The 19,869-nt window shown below is 42.6% G+C and overlaps 1 protein-coding gene across 1 annotated transcript in view; it reads left to right on the forward strand.

Annotated features, from left to right (window-relative positions):
- Positions 1–19,022, forward strand: part of IFITM10 (interferon induced transmembrane protein 10) — a 33,703-nt gene extending 14,681 nt beyond the window's left edge. Inside the window, exon 2 of the mRNA XM_066611834.1 lies at positions 18,873–19,022. Within this exon, the coding sequence (XP_066467931.1) occupies positions 18,873–19,022 (150 nt within the window). The remainder of the gene's footprint in view (positions 1–18,872) is intronic.
- Positions 19,023–19,869: the final 847 nt, after the last annotated feature.

Here is a 19,869-nt window from a genome sequence, read left to right on the forward strand (position 1 = left end):
TTTAAACTTTCTAGGATCATTTAGCAAGAAAATTGAAAAGCGCTAGAAACATGTGGCTAGAAACATCCAGTTGATTCACTTATGAATGATCATCCCATCACTGAACTGCACCTTCAAGTGATAACCAACTTTCATATTATTATTATTATTATTATTATTATTATTATTATTATTATTATTATTATTATTATTATTATTATTATTATTTTATTATTATTATTATTATTTTATTGTTATTATTATTATTATTATTGTGTGTTGGCATCCTTCAGTCTTGGAAGACCATGGTGTCACGCTCTGAATGGTGGTTCTAGAACAGACTGTCCTCTCCAGTGCGTGAAGCCTGGGTAAAGTAGGTATGGAGGATAGGCTGTTACCCATGCAGCAAATCCCCCCTCTCCACGTCGCTGAAATGGTCCAATGGAAAGGCAGAGGCCAATACAGTTGGTTCCAGCGGCGTCGCAGGAGTTGCCAGAACGTGACTGTTCAGCCATGAACTGCCTCAGGGACTCCGGCTCAGGAGGTTGACTCCTGAAGCCTTTTCCATAACTGGATGTAGCCACAAGGCAGTGGAGGTTTGGGATCAGAGTTTTCCTTCTCTTAGATGAGCTGCCTTCCCAGGCTGACGAGTCCCATCTACCCGGTTTTTTTTATTATTATTATTATTATTATTATTATTATTATTATTATTATTATTAACATATGTGAATGTGCTCCAACAAATCGGTCTTTATAGATCTCATATCAACATGAGACTTTTGAATGGACACAGTTCAGCTGTGGGGAAAAGGCTGAGGGATTTACTGAGAAGAGAACATGTGGTGGGAGATCTTGAGGTGTGTGTATGAGAGAGAAAGAGAGAAGCATCCCCTATTGTTCTGTAAAAGCAGGTTAGTTATTTTCATTTGGAAGTTCTCCAGGCAGCACACAGACCTCCACAGCAACTCTGTGAAGAACTTTGACCCATTAATGTCACTGGGGCTGCATGTCTGTTCAGGCAGCTTTAATTGATGCCTGTTAACAGACAGCCTCCGGTTGTATACATAACAATCTCTGTTCTGCATTAAAGCAAGTTCAGAGAATTATGGGTGGGAAGGCAGCCAACATGCTGAAAGCTATGGAGTACCCAGAGTTTGTTCTTAGAACTCTTCAATAATTTAAAAACTTAAAAATATAAAACTTAAAGATAATGTAAAATAATAAAATATTTTAGATGAGCTGTAGTACTGCAGATTACGCTTTCCAACAGGCTCCTAAGATCCCAATGCTGTGAGCTGCTGCAGCATCTGTACAACAGCATGTAGTATCAAGTGTAAGATCTCAGCACTACCAAAACAACAACCGGTGACAGCTCTATACCCAGGACTTACTGATGAAGTCTAATGATGAGATGGCTGATTCAGGCAATGTGCCAGTGGAAAGTGGCAGGTTCCTCACACCTGCTTTTGGATGTGTAGTATGTAGAGGAGAGTGGTGGTCTAGAGTAGGGGTGTCCAAACTTTTTGGCAGTTGGGCCACATCATCTCTCTGACACTGTGTCAGGGGCCAGGAAAAAAAAGAATTAATTTACATTTCAAATTTGAATAAATTTACATAAGTTTACATAAATGAATATATTGAAGATGAATTTATATGAATGAACCTATTAGAGATGGAACCTATTTGAATGAATGAAAGTCTTGCAATAGCTCAAGGCCTATAAAAGACCTTGCACAAAGCAAGGCCAGCCTTTCCGTCACTGCTGTTGCATGAAACATCAAGTAGTGGAGGGAGCCCTTGTCCCACAGCTCACATGAGAGGTCCAACAGTCACCCTCACACTGAAAGCAGTTGTGTCAGGCCAGTTTGGGCTCCAGCACCTCTTCGGAGGGCTAGAGGATCATTGAGACTGGGGGCTCCCTGTGGGCCAGATTGGGAGTCTCTGAGGGCCGCAAATGGCCCCCGGGCCAGAGTTTAGGCACTCCTAGTCTAGAGCATCTCCTAGTCTGACATTCTCTTCTTTCTGCATATAGACTCTTCAGCTTCCCAGGATCTAACCTTTTATAATGGGAGCACAGAGAGTTGAAACAGTAGAGGGAGCTGATGCTGGCAAAAGCAAAAAAAAGTATGAGGTGCAGACAACAGTATGGGAAATGGTGCAAAGTGCATCAAGTGCAAAAGAGGCAGAACTGGGCTGATTCTTTCATGACCCTGTCCATATCTAGTATCCAGAGATATGGCCTTCTCCGTATCCAGTAAAGGCCATTTGAGCAGCTCAGGGGTTGAATTTATGTCACAGATTTGCAGGGGAACAGTGATAGGGGATAAGGATGCTTTTCTCTCCCACTTGTGGGCTTCCCAGAGGCAGCTGGTGGGACACTGTGGGAAACATTGCTGTGCTAGATGGGCTTTAGGCCTAATCCAGCAAGACTTTTCTTATGTTCTTATTGTTTTACAGTGATAATTATAGCTTGTCTATTACTGCTGTTTTGTAAGGAAGCTGCAACACCCACTATAAAACAATTGTTTCTCAGCATTTATAGGCAGGTGATTGAATATTAGTCACCAGCAGGGGAGTTACAAGAGACATTTGGAAAAAGCCAAACCCTCATTGTACTAATCTTATAATTATAATCTTATGAGATGGTAGATCAGCAAGGTTAGGATCCAATTTTTTCTTTATTTCATGATTTCCGTAAGGGAAAAAAAAGAAGAAGCTTGATTCTAGAATCAAGTATATAATCTAGAAAAGGTTATCTTTTCCCTGCATCCAGTCAGTCTGATCTGTGCCACAAAACAGACCATACAACAGACAGACCTGCCATACAACAGACCTCTGGAAAAGACAAGAGTGCATGTTCTCCTTAAATTATCACTAAAAGGTTGCTAGAGTAAGAACCCATTCTATCCTTTCCCTCCACTGATGCAGTCACACACAAAAACGAGTGCGCTGTAACAAGTGGGGGGGGGGGTGGATTGTGAGGTTTAAGAGGGGAAAGAGTAATTAAGCTTCTGTAAGTCTCCTGTTCCACCATGGACCTCCTCAGACTTGTGCCAACTCTAGCTGGTGAAAGACCGACAAAGAGGGTGGTGACATCGGTGCAATTTTAAACTGTAAATACATCTATTTGAAAACTTGAAACTTTGAAAACCTATAATCTCCTTTACAAGTTCCTTTACTGTTTGTATACATTTCCATGGACTATTCTAGATCTCAAGAGATGACAGATTCTTCATGTGAGAGCCATCAGTTACCATTCCACAAGTTATATTGTTAAGGACAACTCCATTTAGCCATCCCTTCCCATCCTTGTGGTCAAGTGGGGCTATATAGATACCAGCTTACTGAACTGTCTATTTCTTGTACTGACCTTCTTATGTATAGAGTATGCCTTCTTATATATACTGGTTGCTGTGCTTCCTCTTACGTATGCATATACTAGAATTCTGGCATAAGAATTCTGTAAGGGGAAGAAAGCACATACAGACCCATTACCTGTGAGTCCATTCCAGAATTTTTATCTACCTCTTTTTTTCCTTATATGGGCTACACTCTGAATGATAGAGTTCAAGTGAGGGGAAACTTGCCCTTTTTTCTGCCTTTGAGGCCCTCAGTATTGGGTAGGGGCAGTAATTCTCATCCCAGTAATGCCCCTTAGCCTTCTCCCATGCAAGACTAGATGCAGTTGATGTTTTGTTTCTTATGTAAGCTATATCAAGGATGAAACAGAATTGAAGGGTTGTGATCTTGGATCAGTGATTAATAATGTACACAAGCACTGTGTATTTCTGCAATATATAGTGTTAAGAGAAGCTTTAGTTGACTGCTGGAGCTTCTGTCAGTGTTTTGCTCAATAAATATACATTTGTCTTTCCCATCTTACTAAAAAGCTACACTTCCAGAATGAGGTTATTGCCTTTGATAGCACTTTAGCTACAGTTTTTTTTTTCCCCTGACAAAATGTTGACACTTATCTCAGATAGCACTGGAAGTGCTGCAAAAGTGTCACAGGCACATGCTCGATATTATTTGTGATATGACCCATATCTTCCTCCACCTGCACAATTTTATATACCTTTGTTTTGGCCTTCTTGTTCTTTTTCAAATAAGAGTGCATACAAATGTATAGAACGTTTGTGATCAGCCTGCTGTGGAAACACACTCACATATCAAAACATCTTCCTGTCACTCTGAATTGTGTTTAGAGGAAATCTGTTTTTCTAAATTTTAGCAGGCCCTTGTGCCCATCAAGAACCCACATTTCCCCACGACTATTGGGAAAGGGCTCTTCAGAGCATAGACTGATGGATCTTTGTGCCAGTCCTTAAAACTATCTCCCACTTTTTTGGGGGGGAAGGAGCATTTTTTAAATGTGCAATTAAAAAAAAAGTACTAACTAAAGATATGAGCAGAAAGTGATACAAAATGTTGAAAAACAATGTAAAGAGTCCACCTGAAGTATTGAAGGGGAACCCCATTTGATCAGGGATTGTACATGTGTCATTCAGGAATGAAGGTAAGGAAAATAGAACCTGCACCCTCTCCTGCTTGACACACCTATATGTGCACCCTCACATTTCTAGAGGCTGTGGACCTGCCTCCCGTTTTTCTGTAGAATTCCAGCATAAGGAAACTGAGGGCCCAATCCAACTTTCAGCACTGGTGCAGCTTCAATGCAACCCGGAGGTGAGGGAACAAAAGTTTCCATACCTTGAGGAGGCCTCTGTAACTGTTGCCCCATCGCAATGTGCAATGTGCACCCCACTGGCACGGCTGCACCGGCATTGGAAAATTGGATAGGATTGGGCCCTGGGTTTGTTTGTTTGTTTTTAAGTAGTAAATATCAGCAAGAGTGGCTCTCCATTTTTTGGAAGTTATATTTTTAGCTATGCTGTAGAGCAGACTGAGTCACATGTCTCAACCCCCCCAAAAAAGCCAAGAGTAGAATGACTATTCCCTCTTCCCCCATATATCACATGTGGACAGAATATAGTGCTACTTGTCATAAATGGAGGTGTGAAAGCATTACTCAGAGGATTACACAAAGCATTACGCATGCAACTGGGGCATATTTGGACAGATTGTGAAGAACGGTGTTAAGCATAAAGTAGATATTGTTTGCCTCTCTCAATTGTAAAGTAATGCATTGAGGTCTGGTGAGTGTGGAACAACAGCCTCACAAATACTATTTTGAATGGTTTCGTATGTCAGGTGTCTCCATGAAACTAGCTGTTTAAGTGCAACAGCTTGCTGCACCAACTAAGATTTAAAAAGTAAACAATGATACAGAGACAATTTTGTTTAGCACCACAATACACATGGCAAGCCACTGCATGAAAACAACATGTCATGTAGACAGACAGTGCAGGGATCAATTTAAACTAACAGCCCCCTCTACAGGCAAATGTTCCATGTGCCCTGGCCCTTGGGTAAGGATCAGGACCTGAATGTTGTTCCCTGTGGCATCTGCGTTGTGCTTCAAAGAGAGGAGGGGATAGGCAGGGCAAGGTAAAGCATGTTTATTTAGAAGCAAGTCCCACTCAGTTCTTTAGGACTTGCTTTCTAGCACAGGGTGTATAGATCTATGACTCTGCAGCGTCTTCTCTGAAATAAGAGATTGCATCTCTTGAACTTGTAGGTGGATGGGTGAGTAGGTGGCAGTCAATTCTCAGTGAAGAAACAGCCACCAGGTTCTCATGGTTTTCTCTTTGAAGACATTGAAAAACATCAAGATTGCCTCATAAGTAGAGGCGGATGAGTCAAGGATGATAATCACCACAGAGATGGGGCTGTACATGCATAGTCAAAGATTCAGAGAGTTCATGGCAGTTAAGATAGATAAAATGGGGGCTTCAGCTGTAGAAGGTGAGGCTCAGAAACTTGGTCTAGGAGGGCATCTTAACTGTTGGGGGGGAGGAAGCAAAGGCATGACAAAGGCAAAGGTTCAAGGGGAGCAGGGCACATAAGCTAAGAGAGCATCTCCATACCAACATGTAAGGCTACTAATGTTGCAATCTTATCCATATTTACCTGGGGTAAACCCCATTGACTATAATGGGACTTAGGTCTGAGTAGACATGCATAGGACTGGGCTATGAGACACACTTACACACTTTCCCTTGTTACAGGGCCTGGACAGATTGGACAGGGCACAGGCTGCTTCTGACTTGACCAGACTTCTTGCCAGGTTAGCGGAGCTGGTTCTTTGGGCCCTGGCAATCATTCAACATTTTTGACCTCTGGTGCTGTCCATGGTGGTAGAGGCAGCTTTAAGTCTGTTTAGGCTCTGAGCAACACTGAATTCACGAACCAGTTTAGTCCCAGTGATTCAGTTAAATAAGACTCCTCAAAAGCTTTTCCACTTTGCTGACTTGTGAGCTGGAAAGGCTATGTATAACTGGGAAAGCAGGTGAAGAGCTTTCTATTCTGCTTTATATGTAGGGGAAGAAGAAAATGAGAAAGTAGAATTCCATGTAGCATGTACAAAGAGAAAGAAATCCACTACATTCTGATGATGCAAAATTCAGTCTGATCAATGCTGCAGTTACTGTAATGCTGGATTAAGCTGACCAGTTTCCTGTACAATTGCATATCTCATAGATGTAGTCAGAAAAGAGGTGTTTGTCAAAAGCTGTATCCAGAAAGGATTTAACTATATAAAAAGCATTCTAAGTTTAGGATTTATATAGCGTAGAATACACTCCATGGCTGCAGTGGCTTACTATGGGCAATTTGGTTACATGCAGTACGATCAGGACTTTGTGAACACCAGTCTGGTGTATTCCGTAATTTTGTACAGCCACGATAGATCATGCTAAAATTAGAATCATGGATCTCAACTTTCATTTTTTAAAATGCAAGTTTATAGTCCATATGGCTGTGAAGATAGCCTTGAAAGTGTGCAAGCAGTGCCCAGTGGAGGAGGGCAGCTGAATAGGACTTCCAATTCAAGGATCTATGTTGCTTGTCATGACTAGCAGAAGTAGAATTAATTTTGCAAAAAGAAAAGAAAAACCAAGCTAAATACGCTTAATTTCCATACATTGCACAAGTTTCTTTGTGCAAATTTGGGTTACTTTGGCACCAAATTCTGATATCTTTTTCCTTTTGAAGAGTCCTGAACATGCTGGGCAAAAATCTTGTACCTATCTTCTTTTTTGTGGATGGTAATTAGGCTGATGCTCATCTCCTCCATCTTTTATAATGCTAAAGTTAACTTGCATCGGCATGTACAGGATACAAACAGTATGATGTTACTGTGGAGTAAAGACATTAGTTCTACTTATACTTCCATACATTGCTGCAGCATTTTATCACCGGCTTCTGGTTCATTTTTATGGAATAAGATTATTTATTCTGTTCTCACAATCTTAACTGTTGACTCACTGTGGTAATGATTGTAAAAAAGCATTTAAATAAATTATACAGTATTATGATTTCTCAGTTAAAAAAAGAAACTTCAACATACACAGTCATCTAAATCAAAACATACCTTATGAAAATTGCAAGTAAAGTTCATAATATTTCAAAGTTCATAAACACATGGATCTGTAAAATCTAAAGGAAAAGAAAAAAAGTCATGGAGAAAAAGCAAAGGAAACAAGCTGTTCCTTTAAAAAGAACACCCTCGCAACAATATTCCAGAGGTGGGCAAACATTTCGACAGAAGGGCCACAACATCTCTCTGACACTGTGTCGGGGGCCAGGAAAATTAATTTACATTTCAAATTTGAATAAATTTACATAAATGAATACATTAGAGATGGAACTTACATGAACGAATGGATTTCACTGAGCTTATTTATAAGACACATGAAAACTATAATACAGGTATGTAGAATCACACTAGAACTATGAACTGTTTGCCAGGCACAGTGAAAACAGGCCAAACCAGAAACACATGGAGACATAAGTTGTTCAGAGGCAATGGGGGCAGGATTAAAATAATGCCCAGGGAAAAACAGAAAACACATGGAGACGATAAAAGGCCTTGTTCTAACTTGGCCCGCAGCTCATGTCTAGTGGTTGTGACTGGCAGTAGCAGGCCAGTCTCTGATGGACCAGAGGCTCATGTCCCCTGGGTCGGGGTTTGCCCACCCCTGCTCAACTCTACAATGCAGGAAAGGTGTACCAATAAAGAGAAACCTCAACATACACCATAACCCAAATCAAAATTTACTAAACAAAATACCTCATGAAAACAACTAGTTTCATGACAGATTGAGCTGAATCAAGTCAGGTGCTCACTGACAACATAGTATGTGCTTTTTACAGCACTGCTATAAACGCAAGACCCCATTCCTTACCTCTGATAACTGGGGAGAGATAATGCATGACTCAGAAACAGGAACAGGGGTTTGCAGAGTGAGTAGAATGGAGCAGGGCAAAATTCTAGAGGAAATGTATATAAGGCAGTCAAAGGCAGGGACATTCGGCAGACAGATGGAGGGGAAATTTGAGTTTGGTACAAATGAGTGTATGGCAATGACAAGAGAAGATTATGCATTTCTCTCCTACTTGTGAGCTTCTTAGTAGCATCTGGTTAGCCACTGTGCAAGCCAGGATGTGGGACTAAGTGCACATTTTGCCTGATCCAGCAGGACTCTGATTTTGGATGTGCACAACCATACCCCATAAGACACATGGCAAATCCCCTAATAGCCTGCATGACAGACCACAGAAACCATGGGAGTCAGCATGGGTGGCAGATTCCACATGGCAGGAAAACACAAAACAAATAACATGCAATATAAAGTACCTCCCCCCTACACTTCCAGGGGTGTTCCAAGCATTCATCTAACCAGGAGCAGGAAAAGCTCCCAAGAAGCCTCAGAGAGATGGAAGGAGACCAAGAGAAAGGGCTCAGACATCCATCCTGCGCTGTCTGGTGTTGAAAACCTAGTGGTCCTTGAAGCAGAGACAAGGAATTGGAAGCTAATAAATAATCCAAGGAAGCCAAGAAATGGTTTTGAAAGAGTGGGCAGTCTGTGCAGATGGGTTTTGAAAGCAGGAGAGGGAAATGAGCTGTAGTGGGGAATAGGCACAGTACAGGCAAGTTTTCTTCAGCTATAGTTACCCTGAGAGGCATTTGCACATTTGGAATGGTCATGGGAGCAGAATTGTAAGATCTACCCATTATAAAGTGGAGCACCTACTGTTTCATGTGCCGCTAGGAATGTTGTCCTGCAGAATTTTAGTAAATAGCTTACTAAAGATGTGTTCTTCAGTGCAAATGCTTGTCTGTAATAAGCAAAGAGGACTCCCCCTACCATTTCAGGTTGGTCCTTTGCAGAAGACAGAACTATGGAATTCATTGCCACAATATGTGGCAATGGACACGACTTCAAATTATTTCAGTAGACGAATCTGTGGAGAACCTATCAGTGGCTCCTAGCCCTGAAATCTAAAAATGGAACCTCTGTTTAAAAACAATATATCTAGGCTGTATCCAATCATTGATGACAAATAATGGGGTGACTGTCTCTATCATGTTCTGCTTGTGAGTTTTCCAGTAAGCTTTGCTGGCCACCCTTTCAGACAAAATGCCAGAACAAATGGACTCTTCTTCCAGTCAGCAAGGTCAGTCTTATCAGTATTCTACCTGGACTGCCTGTCTGCATAGAAGATGGGGACAACAGCAGGAAAGCACTGTTTGGGCAATCCATGCACTGTTTGGGCAAACCATGCTGCAGCTTTAGTGCAGGGAGGTTGGCCTCTATCTCATTTGTCTCTTCTTTTTCAGGAGACTTCTCTTTCAACACTAAGGCATTGAACTGGAAGGGACAGCGGCTCTCATGTAGATGTGCCTTTGCATTTTAAGTAGGATGTAAATTCATCAGATGAGATCTGATAGTTTTATTCTGCTTGCTGATCTTGTTTGAAAATCACACCAAAGGCTACATAATGGAAACTAGATTCCCAGAGCTGCAACTTTAATTCATTTAGTAAATGGCACCTTTTCAGAAAGTGTAGGTCTGGTTTTGAATTCTGTGCACATATACAATCTGGATAGGAGCCCCATGGAACCCTTTGGCCTAAGGAGGCTGTGCCTCAGCTACCCATCTCATATGCTTTGCCTCATGAAAACTTTACAAAGATAAATATATTGGTCAGCTTTTCTGAGAATTGGTAAGAGTCCCACATAAGTAACAGATTATTTGAAGTCATTTTAGAAAAAGAGAGGATTATAAAAATAACTCTCAACTCATTTTGCACAGTACATACAAAAGTGTATCCAAGATCATAAGAGTGCTTATTTCAAAATATCAACCTCATGAATTCAGTGTTGTGAAGTACCTCAGTATCAAGTAAGGTTGGTGGCTTGAGACCTTATGAACACTTTGACTGTTCTCAAGAGACTCCAGTTTGAAAAGCTGAGGATGGTTCACTATCTTGGGTCTATATACACTACTGCAATCCAACTTCTTACTTGGATAGGGAGATGGGACAACAGATGCACTGGCTACCTATTACCTTATGAGAGCTGCCGGTTTTAATCTATGTAGACTTTCATAGTCTTTTATATCTCTCCCATAATCAGCCTCCTGACCATTTCAGTTTATCCAGAGGCCAGCTCAAAGTCCTATGAGAGATAGGAGAACAGTGATGGACCTACCTCCTTGGTAATGGCCCCCAAATCCTAGAATATGCTCTCCCATGAGATCCACCTTTGCTTGTTTAAATTAAACATGTATTTTGTTTAAAATGCTAATTCCCTGTTAGGGTGTTTCTGAAGAGTTTCTCTTGTTGAGGCAGATTTTCCTGAGCATCTTGTGACTGGTATTGTGTGGGGTGAGCTGGTCTTTTCTTTTTCTTTTTAGTGTAGTTGTTGGTTGTGACTATCTTGTTTTAATGATTTTTGCATCAGGACTTCTTATAAATGAATTTTATAAGATTAGGTGGAATAAAAATGTTTCATAAGTAAAGTGTGGACTCCATGCATCTGGGGGTCCCCTTCTCCTTTTGTGAGAAAGAGAATGATGCTTACAGAACCCCTATGTGTTCACTGAGCATTTCCCTTCCAAGAGGAGCAAGAGAAGTCCTTATATATGTGCAGCTTTGAGTCCATAGGAGTTTGTTCCAACATTCTATAGAGTTGTTATCCCAAGTGGGAATTGCTACACTTATCTCTAGAGTTATTCCAGGTAAAAGGAGACAATAGACAACAATACTGCATTGGAGAAGACTGAGGATATTCCAGTAGCCTATCTCCTGCCCACTGATTGCAACTGTTCCTCTAGCAAATGCTGCAGAAACATAATATGTGCATAGCCTTTGGGACAAGGGATCTATACTGCCAGGAAAATAATGCGTCTTCCTGGTGAGAGTACAATTCCAACATCTCCTTTATAGATCCATATAAAACAGCAGCTAACAGAGAGGAGAGGCGCAGCAACACAAGGCCAGTGAAACCAGAAAGATAGTTGCAAAATGCTGCTGACCAAGAGCTGTGTTTAACAAAAGGCTCAGCTATATACCCTGTAACAGACCTCACTGCAATTGGTATGTTATACCATGAATTGCACTGAAATTGGAAGTCTGTTTTTCCAAACCACCTAGATTACTACTAAACAATAAACTCCAAGAGACTGAACAGTCATTGTCTCAAAACAGATTTTGTGTCATTGTCTTTCTAGCTGTGTGAAGTCTGAGCATCCTAGGGTGGCCAACTGCAAAAGATGGCACAACACCTGTAGTTTTACAAGTTGTACAAAAGAGGGAATTGTTCAAGGGAAGCTTGTCTCATTCCTACCTGACCAACTGTAGCTGCTGAAATGTCCTTTTCTGTACAATTGTTAATGTGGAGTCCCATCCTTTGGGTGCCCTAAGACACTCAGGGCACAATCCTAACCCACTTTCCAGCACTGGCATAGCTGTGCCAGTGGGGCATGTGCTGCATCCTGCAGTTGGGGAGCAGTCACGGAGGCATCATCAAGGGATGGCAATGTTTTTTCCCTTACCCATATGTTGCATTGCCCTTTTGTCGGTGCTGGAAAGTGGGTAGGATTGTGCCCTAATTCACATTTCCTGAAAGAAAATGCAGATCTGTAACTAGGCATCCATGCCAAATAGCATCGGTGGGAGATAGCAGTGCATTGCCATGGGTGCAGTATTTTGGTCCTGTGTCAGAGAATTGTGTTGCTAAAAGGGGAGGGAGCAGGAGGAACGAGACCTGTGTAAACAGCCATTGCTGTGACAGGAGGAGGAGGCCTATATTGCTTTAGCACGGATAGCCAGAAGGACTTGTACAAGCACTGAAGGTATTGTCAGCTTGATTAAAGAGTGCCTGCCTTTTCTGTAATAATTCCTGCTGATACTCTGCATCATATCACAAACCATTAAAGTGTTCAGTGTGCCAGATAAGCTTCAAAACAATAGGAAGAGGAGAAAAGGAGTAATGTGATGAAAGGGTGGTGAGGGGAGGGTGGAAAGGGATGACAAAGATATTATAGATCAAAAAGGGGGAAAATTTCATTCTGGTGTTCCTGGTAGATGCAAGTTCTAACACTTAGTTCGATGTCCTGCTTATCATAAACATCCTGCAAGAAATTAATGGACTGGAATGGGGGGAGGATGTGCACATGCACGCTGTCTCTCAAGCATGTGTGTGTGTGTGTGTGTGTGTGTGTGTGTGTGAGAGAGAGAGAGCGAGAGAGAGAGAGTGCATGCTCTGAAGGTACTGTGTCCTTGTAGTTCCTAGGAACTTGTGCTGGGAGTTTGTCTGCTCATCACTGTAGAAATCAGGCCAGCAACAGTCTTGAAACAGTTTCAGAGATGGCATGAAGCTTGACTCAGCAACTGGGAAGACTGATGTTGAAAAATCTGCTAAAAATCTTAGGTAGCAGCTTGTGGCAATGGAGAGAAAAGTGTATGTATATCCAAAGGGGAAGGAATGAGAAGGAAAATACTTCAAGGGCGAATAGGAGGAAAAGATTCCAGCAAGGGGACCAAGGGCTATTTCATACACTATTCTGCCATTATGACAGTTTTCTGTCATAAACTGGGTTTGCCATTGAGTGTGCACTTGATGGGAAACTGCACAATGGAGAGAGGTGAAAAGCGGTTTACCCCAAGGATCTGTCCTGGGACCGGTGCTTTTCAACCTCTTCATAAATGACCTGGAGACAGGGGTGAGCAGTGAGGTGGCAAAGTTTGCAGATGACACCAAACTTTTCTGAGTGGTGAAGATCTCTCCAAACCGGCAGAATGGGCAGCAAAATGGCAGATACGTTTCAAGTGTAACGTTTAAGAGTAAGTTTAACGTTTCAAGTGTAAAGTCATGCACATTGGGGCAAAAAATCAAAACTTCACATATAGGCTAATGGGTTCTGAGCTATCTGTGACAGATCAGGAGAGAGATCTTGGGGTGGTGGTGGACAGGTCGATGAAAGTGTCGACTCAATGTGCGGCGGCACTGAAGAAGGCCAATTCTATGCTTGGGATCATTAGAAAAGGTATTGAGAACAAAACGGCTAATATTATAATGCCGTTGTACAAATTGATGGTAAGGCCACACCTGGAGTATTGTGTCCAGTTCTGGTCTCCACATCTCAAAAGGGACATAGTGGAAATGGAAAAGGTGCAAAAGAAAGCAACTAAGATGATTACTGGGCTGGAGCGCCTTCCTTATGAGGAAAGGCTACGGCGTTTGGGCCTCTTCAGCCTAGAAAAGAGACGGCTGAGGGGGGACATGATTGAGACATACAAAATTATGCATGGGAAGGATAAAGTGGATAGAGAGATGCTCTTTACACTCTCACATAACACCAGAACCAGGGGACATCCACTAAAATTGAGTGTTGGGAGGGTTAGGACAGACAAAAGAAAATATTTCTTTACTCAGCGTGTGGTTGGTCTGTGGAACTCCTTGCCACAGGATGTGGTGATGGCATCTGGCCTGGATGCCTTTAAAAGGGGATTGGACAATTTCTGGAGGAAAAATCCATTATGGGGTACAAGCCATGATGTGTATGTGCAACCTCCTGATTTTAGAAATGGGCTATGTCAGAATGCCAGATGCAAGGGAGGGCACCAGGATGCAGGTCTCTTGTTATCTGGTGTGCTCCCTGGGGCATTTGGTGGGCTGCTGTGAGATACAGGAAGCTGGACTAGATGGGCCTATGGCCTGATCCAGTGGGGCTGTTCTTATGTTTTTAACCAGTTCTCGCTGTCTGATGAGAACATCTGCATGGCACATGTGCTGTCTCAGCCACATATTACAGTTGTTTTAATTGTTCACGTAAACCAGGGATTTCTAAACTTTTCGGCTGAAGGGCTGCATCAAATATCTGGTACAGTGTTGAGGGCCAGAAAAAAAATTAAATATAAAATTTAAATAAATACATTAAAGATGGAACTTAGATGAATGAATAAATGAATGGATGGACTCAAATGACCAGGATTTCTCCAAGAACCAACACAGCCCAGCTTAAATGGACCCCCATTTCCCCACCCTACAAACATATCTCCAGTTGTGTTTGGTCAATTGGGCCAGAGGCTCTCAGGATCAGAGGCTGGCCACAGGCTGGATAGAGGCTCGCCGCAGGGCCACATCTGGTCCCTCGTCCAGGGTTTGAGGACCCCTGACCTAAACAACAAAAAAATCTTAAGTGTATATCTAAAAATGTAATGTGTGAAACACCACATAATCCTATAACATGTTAATCAGGCAGAGTCAACTCCCTGCATAATTTCAGTGAACACATCATTAAGTGACCAATAACACTGGATGCTGATTGGAATGCATAAAACAGCCATCACTAGTGGAACACTAGAAAGCAGAACTTTTATATTACCTCTTGAACACAACACTTTTTGATGGAAGAAATTCATACCTCTAGTTCAGGGGTGCTCAATAGGTGGATCACGATCTACCAGTAGATCGCGAGGCAAAATGAGTAGATCGCTGAGTGCTGACCCCCCCCCCTTCAGGTGCCTCTGGGAGGAAACGCCGGGAGTAAGGCCCATTGTACTCAATGGGCCTTACTCCCAGGTAAGTGTGGCTAGGATTGCAGCCTCACAGCCTAATCCTAGGCATGTCTACTCAGGAGTAAGTCCTGTTATACTCAGTGGGGCTCAAGGTACACCAACATACATTGTACACATAAATGTTATATGTTATGATGGCGCGAACATTGTAAAAAAGACTCTGGTAGATCTCCGGGCCTTGCTGGGTTTCAAAGTAGCTCTCGAGCCAAAAAAGTGTGAGCACCCCTGCTCTAGTTGGTGATCATTCAAAGATGGTTGCACTTTGAGGAATAGGTTGGATATGGAAAGTCCAGCTTTAAATCTGCAGTCGCCCAAGCTGCTCCTTGGGTGATCTTGAACAAATGACTGTCTTTCACAGTCTCACCTTCCTCACTAGGAAGGTTGTGGGAGGGGGAATGCCACTTGGAGGCAGGACAGGGTATAAATGTAACTACAACAAACTGGCACTAATGCTTGCTAATACATCATTTAGCAATGTTTTTTGCAGATTACCGCTGCAGTGGCTCTGAGCTATTCATTAGGATATGTCAGTTTAACTGTTAGTGGGATTGCTCCAAGGACCTAAATATATGTCAACATGCGTAGGATGCTGTGCCAACCCAGCAAAAGACTGTGAGAAAGAGCTAGAGGCAAGTGAAATCTGGGCAAATGAAACAGCATTGTCACTCAACCTTGCCTACCTCCCTGAGCTGCTGTGATGGTTAAATGGTGGGGAAAGGTATGTTACTGTAAGGTTTTTGGAGGAAGAGCAGGATGGAAATGTACTAAATAATAGTTACTTCTCTGGTGGTAATCAACACCAGCTTCACAAAATACACAGCAGCCTCTTTCAGATGAGAATATGATCTCAATGTCCTTCAGTGGAAACTGCCAGAGAGCAGGCTACATTTTTGACAAAGAGGGAGTATTTTTGTAAACGCTCTGTCTTGCAAGGAGAGCAAAGTGGAGGATTCCACATATTTAGAATGCGCGGAATGTTGCTTTATGGCCTGAAATAAGCTCTTGGCTTTGGAAATTGGCAAGCTGAAATCGCAGACCTAATCTTTAGACCTGTGGCATTAGTTATTACTCTAACGTTCCTTGGGAAGTGTCAGGCTCACAAGATAGTAAATGCTTATGGGAGATAAAAATCACTAAAAAGTAACTTGCATGAATCATGGAATATTTCTAGAGACGCTTGGTCAATAGAAGCATTTAGCTCTTTCTAGGCAGAGCTGCACAATAGGCTAGCTAGTGAGTTTTCTATACGTGGCCCACCACTGGCATCTGGTGCTCATTTGTGTGTATTGCAGGTAGGCAACAATTTCTTAACCATTTTATGTTCATATGGAAGGCCCTTTGACCAGCAATAATAGCCCATTGTCTCCAGGACAAAAATAGCTTCAAGTATAAAGTTGCAGCTGCTGTTCAATCTTTTCAATATATTTTTCCTTGTTTTGAAGAATCCTCATCTGAGAGTGATGAATTCCAGAGTTCCTCTAAGTCCTCAGCAGCAGATAATGCTGAGAAAGGCAATAAAAGAGGGTGGTCTCACCACCAGGTGAGATCGAGTAGAGCCCTCTGCAGTGCATGTGGTGACTTGTCTTGAATGGCAACTTTTAGTCATGGTGTTAGCAGCTGCATCCTGAGTTCTATGAAAGAAAATAAGACTCAGATGTAGGGTAGGCCTTCAAGCTTGAACTGAGCAGGCTGCAACGTGTGATAGGCTCAGCCCTTATAGTGGGCGTGCACAGCTTACAATCCATCGAGCCAAGGATGGTGGGTTACTAGGAGCTGAATAATGCTCCCTGTCTGCAAAAATTGGGGGGGGGGATTGCCAACCACAATATACAACTCTAAACTGTGTCCAGTTTTAAAAGTCACAAGCTTGGCAGGGATTGCACTTATTCCTCCCCCCAATAAGTATTAAAGTATTGTGATCAATGCTTTGACTCATTGTTATGCATGCATCAGTTACACAATTTGCAGGTTCTGAACAGGTGCCTTTTCTTTTGCAGACTGGTAATGGAACACTACAGAATTTCATTTCCCAAATGAAGTCATAGCTTTAATAGGAAGCTCTCATTGGAATTCTCCCCATAGCAATCCTGACATCAACAAGTCTGTATATTATACTATCTTGTCAGCATCTTAAGGCTAATCATAGAATCACATTGGCACATAGTATCATCAAACATGGCTGCAGTCATGTCAAGCTAGATTCATATACTTGCAACCTGTGCACACCTAAAGCAATTGCGTGATTGGTGATACAGCTTTGGCCAGTCTCTGGAAGCAGAGTGACCAGATACAGTGGAGGACAGAGTGCCTATACCTTTAAACATTGCATAGAAGGGTAATTTTGGAACGGCTGAAAAAGCTGCACCTGCCAAAATTCCCTTTTCTGTACAATGGTTAAAGGTATAGGCACTGTATCCTCAACTGCATTTTGTTACCCTTTCTGGAAGACACGGTGTCATTAGGGTTGCCCCAGCCCCCAAAGTATGCTGTTGGACTATTCCAGCCTTAACGGCACTAATGACTGTGGCGGACCTGCCATTCAGTGAAAGGGGCAAGTGCCCAGGGTGCAGAACCTTGTGCACCTCTAGGACTGTGTAGAAGCATCTCTGAGGCTCCCTGTGCAGTCAGAAACTGTTTATCGGAAGCACAGTTTAAGAGCCCGGGCAAGCTTCAGTAGGCTCCTTGCACTCCAGGTAATTGGGTGGTGGGGGTTGGATTTGCACATGGGGGGGCCATTGTGGACCTTTGCCCTGGGATACAGGGCTGGGGAGGTCCACCACTGACTAATGATGTGCTAGTTTCTGTATCTGCCCACCCTGCTGGAGATGAAAAATGCATTTTAGCTGCAGTGCTGGTAGGATAAATTACATAGCAGCTGCAGACGGCCTCTATTAGTCTAACTCCGTTAATATTAATGTACAGTAAGCTTTGTAAGTGGCCTCATACAGCAGTGGAATCTGGTGCCAGATTTCATGCCCCCAGGCTTTGAAATAGGCTGCTACTGTCTCACTAGCAGAGGTAGAACACACACAGACAGAGCTGGGCTAGTGACAGCTTTCACAATCCCACTGCCAATGCCCATGACCCAGATCCAAGAGGCTAGGTGCCTGAAGTCATATGACAGGGCCAGCATTCGCATTCTGGGCTTTATGCTGCTTTGCCCTAATGTGTTTTACTGAAAAGGAACTTGAGAAATGAACCTGGCTGCACTTGTGTGGCAAATAACGAAAGTGCTGAGCCTGGTGACTTACTCAAAGTGCTGAAAATCTCAGCTTTTAGTTTGAGGGAGAACTACAGATTTCTGGTTTTCAGGATCATGCAGTTTTGCAAACAGGTCTGGATCTGGTAGTATGTTTGCAGACATCAAGGAGGTGGAAGCTCTTTACCATATACAGATTATTTTCTCCTCCACTTGCTTCTCAGTCCACCTCAGTGACTCAACGCCCCAATTGTCTGCATCACACCTTTGTTTTCATTCTTTGCATCTTGTGTAAACAGATGTTGCAACCTAAAGGTAAGGCAGGGATGCCATTTCTAGGGGGAGCAGTTGTAGTCCTAGGGCAAGTACCTAGTGGTGAATTGCACTTCTCTCAACTTTCCCCAGCTACTCAGTTGCCTGTTGCTATCACCACCAACAGTGCAAAAGATGCAGTAGTTTCCCAACTGGAGCAACTTCCCTGAAATTTTAAAGCTGAAAGAAACAACCACAATTTCCCTGTGATCCTTTTTCCAGCCAGAGAAAGTAGCGCTGCAATGCCATACATGTTGTGTTTGACAAGCTTCAAAGTACCTGAGTCCCAGGAAAGATGCTGGAGAAGGCACTGCTCTTGTTGTGGGGGCATTAACACTGTCCCCGTTAGCTATGTATGTTCCCTGTTAATATGTCCCCAAACTTCTCTTTCCAGGTTCGGGACAAGAAACTCCTCAACGACCTGAATGGTGCTGTTGAAGATGCCAAGACGGCCCGTCTTTTTAACATTACCAGCTCGGCGCTAGCCACCTTCTGTATCATCCTGGTCTTCATTTTCCTACGATACCCACTTACCAACTACTAGAACATGTCCAGCTGTTGCTGCCCAGACTTCTACTCCATGCCAGAAGCTGCCATTGAGATTCTTACAGAAGGGACACAAAGAAATAGATACCCCACACAACTCCTTTCTAAAGGCAAAAGCTGTCCCAAACAATTCAGAGAAACAATCAGAACTGCCCACACACTCCCCCATGGCCTGACTGGTATGCGAACTTCTGTAGCAGAGAGTTTTACTTTTACATTTTGTATACAAAATATTTATTTTCATGATAAAAAGAAATAGAGTTTGATGGTGAGATGGAAAGCCAGCACAGCTTAACCAAAGGGGATGGAGAATAGCAGTGGTGGAATGGAGGTAAGACGAAGTCATCGATGATTCTGCAGTGAAGATTATACAACCAGCCTGAGTGCTGAGCTGAGGAATGCAACAGATGGCCCTCTTGGGCCAGTTGAACTGCAGGCTTCTTTTGGATCTACCAGGAAGCACAGACACCGTTTCAGAGCTCAAGAGAGGGAAGGGAAAAGTATTGCTTGCTGCTAAGAGATAGGCATGGCCTTTGCAGAACATATCAGTTGCATTCAGACTGCTTCCAAGTTCCCTCCCTCACCCCTCCCCACTCTGCTCCTCACACACACCTTTGCCGTATACATTTTACCTGTTTTCATATTTATTTGATCGAAGCCCGTAACAGCTTGGAAAAAAAAATAATTCAAAAACCAGGAAAATTTGGATTCTAGACAATTTACTCTAGCCTTGTCTACTGCACACTGGAACCTTTCAGGATGAATCCCAGAAAAGTTTTAATGGTCTTCTTTGAAACCTCATGGAAACACTGAGAATGTAGACAACATATGGAAAATTTGCATAG

The sequence above is a fragment of the Tiliqua scincoides genome, chromosome 1, assembly GCF_035046505.1.
Source record: "Tiliqua scincoides isolate rTilSci1 chromosome 1, rTilSci1.hap2, whole genome shotgun sequence".
In the NCBI taxonomy this organism is placed as follows: Eukaryota; Metazoa; Chordata; class Lepidosauria; order Squamata; family Scincidae; genus Tiliqua; species Tiliqua scincoides.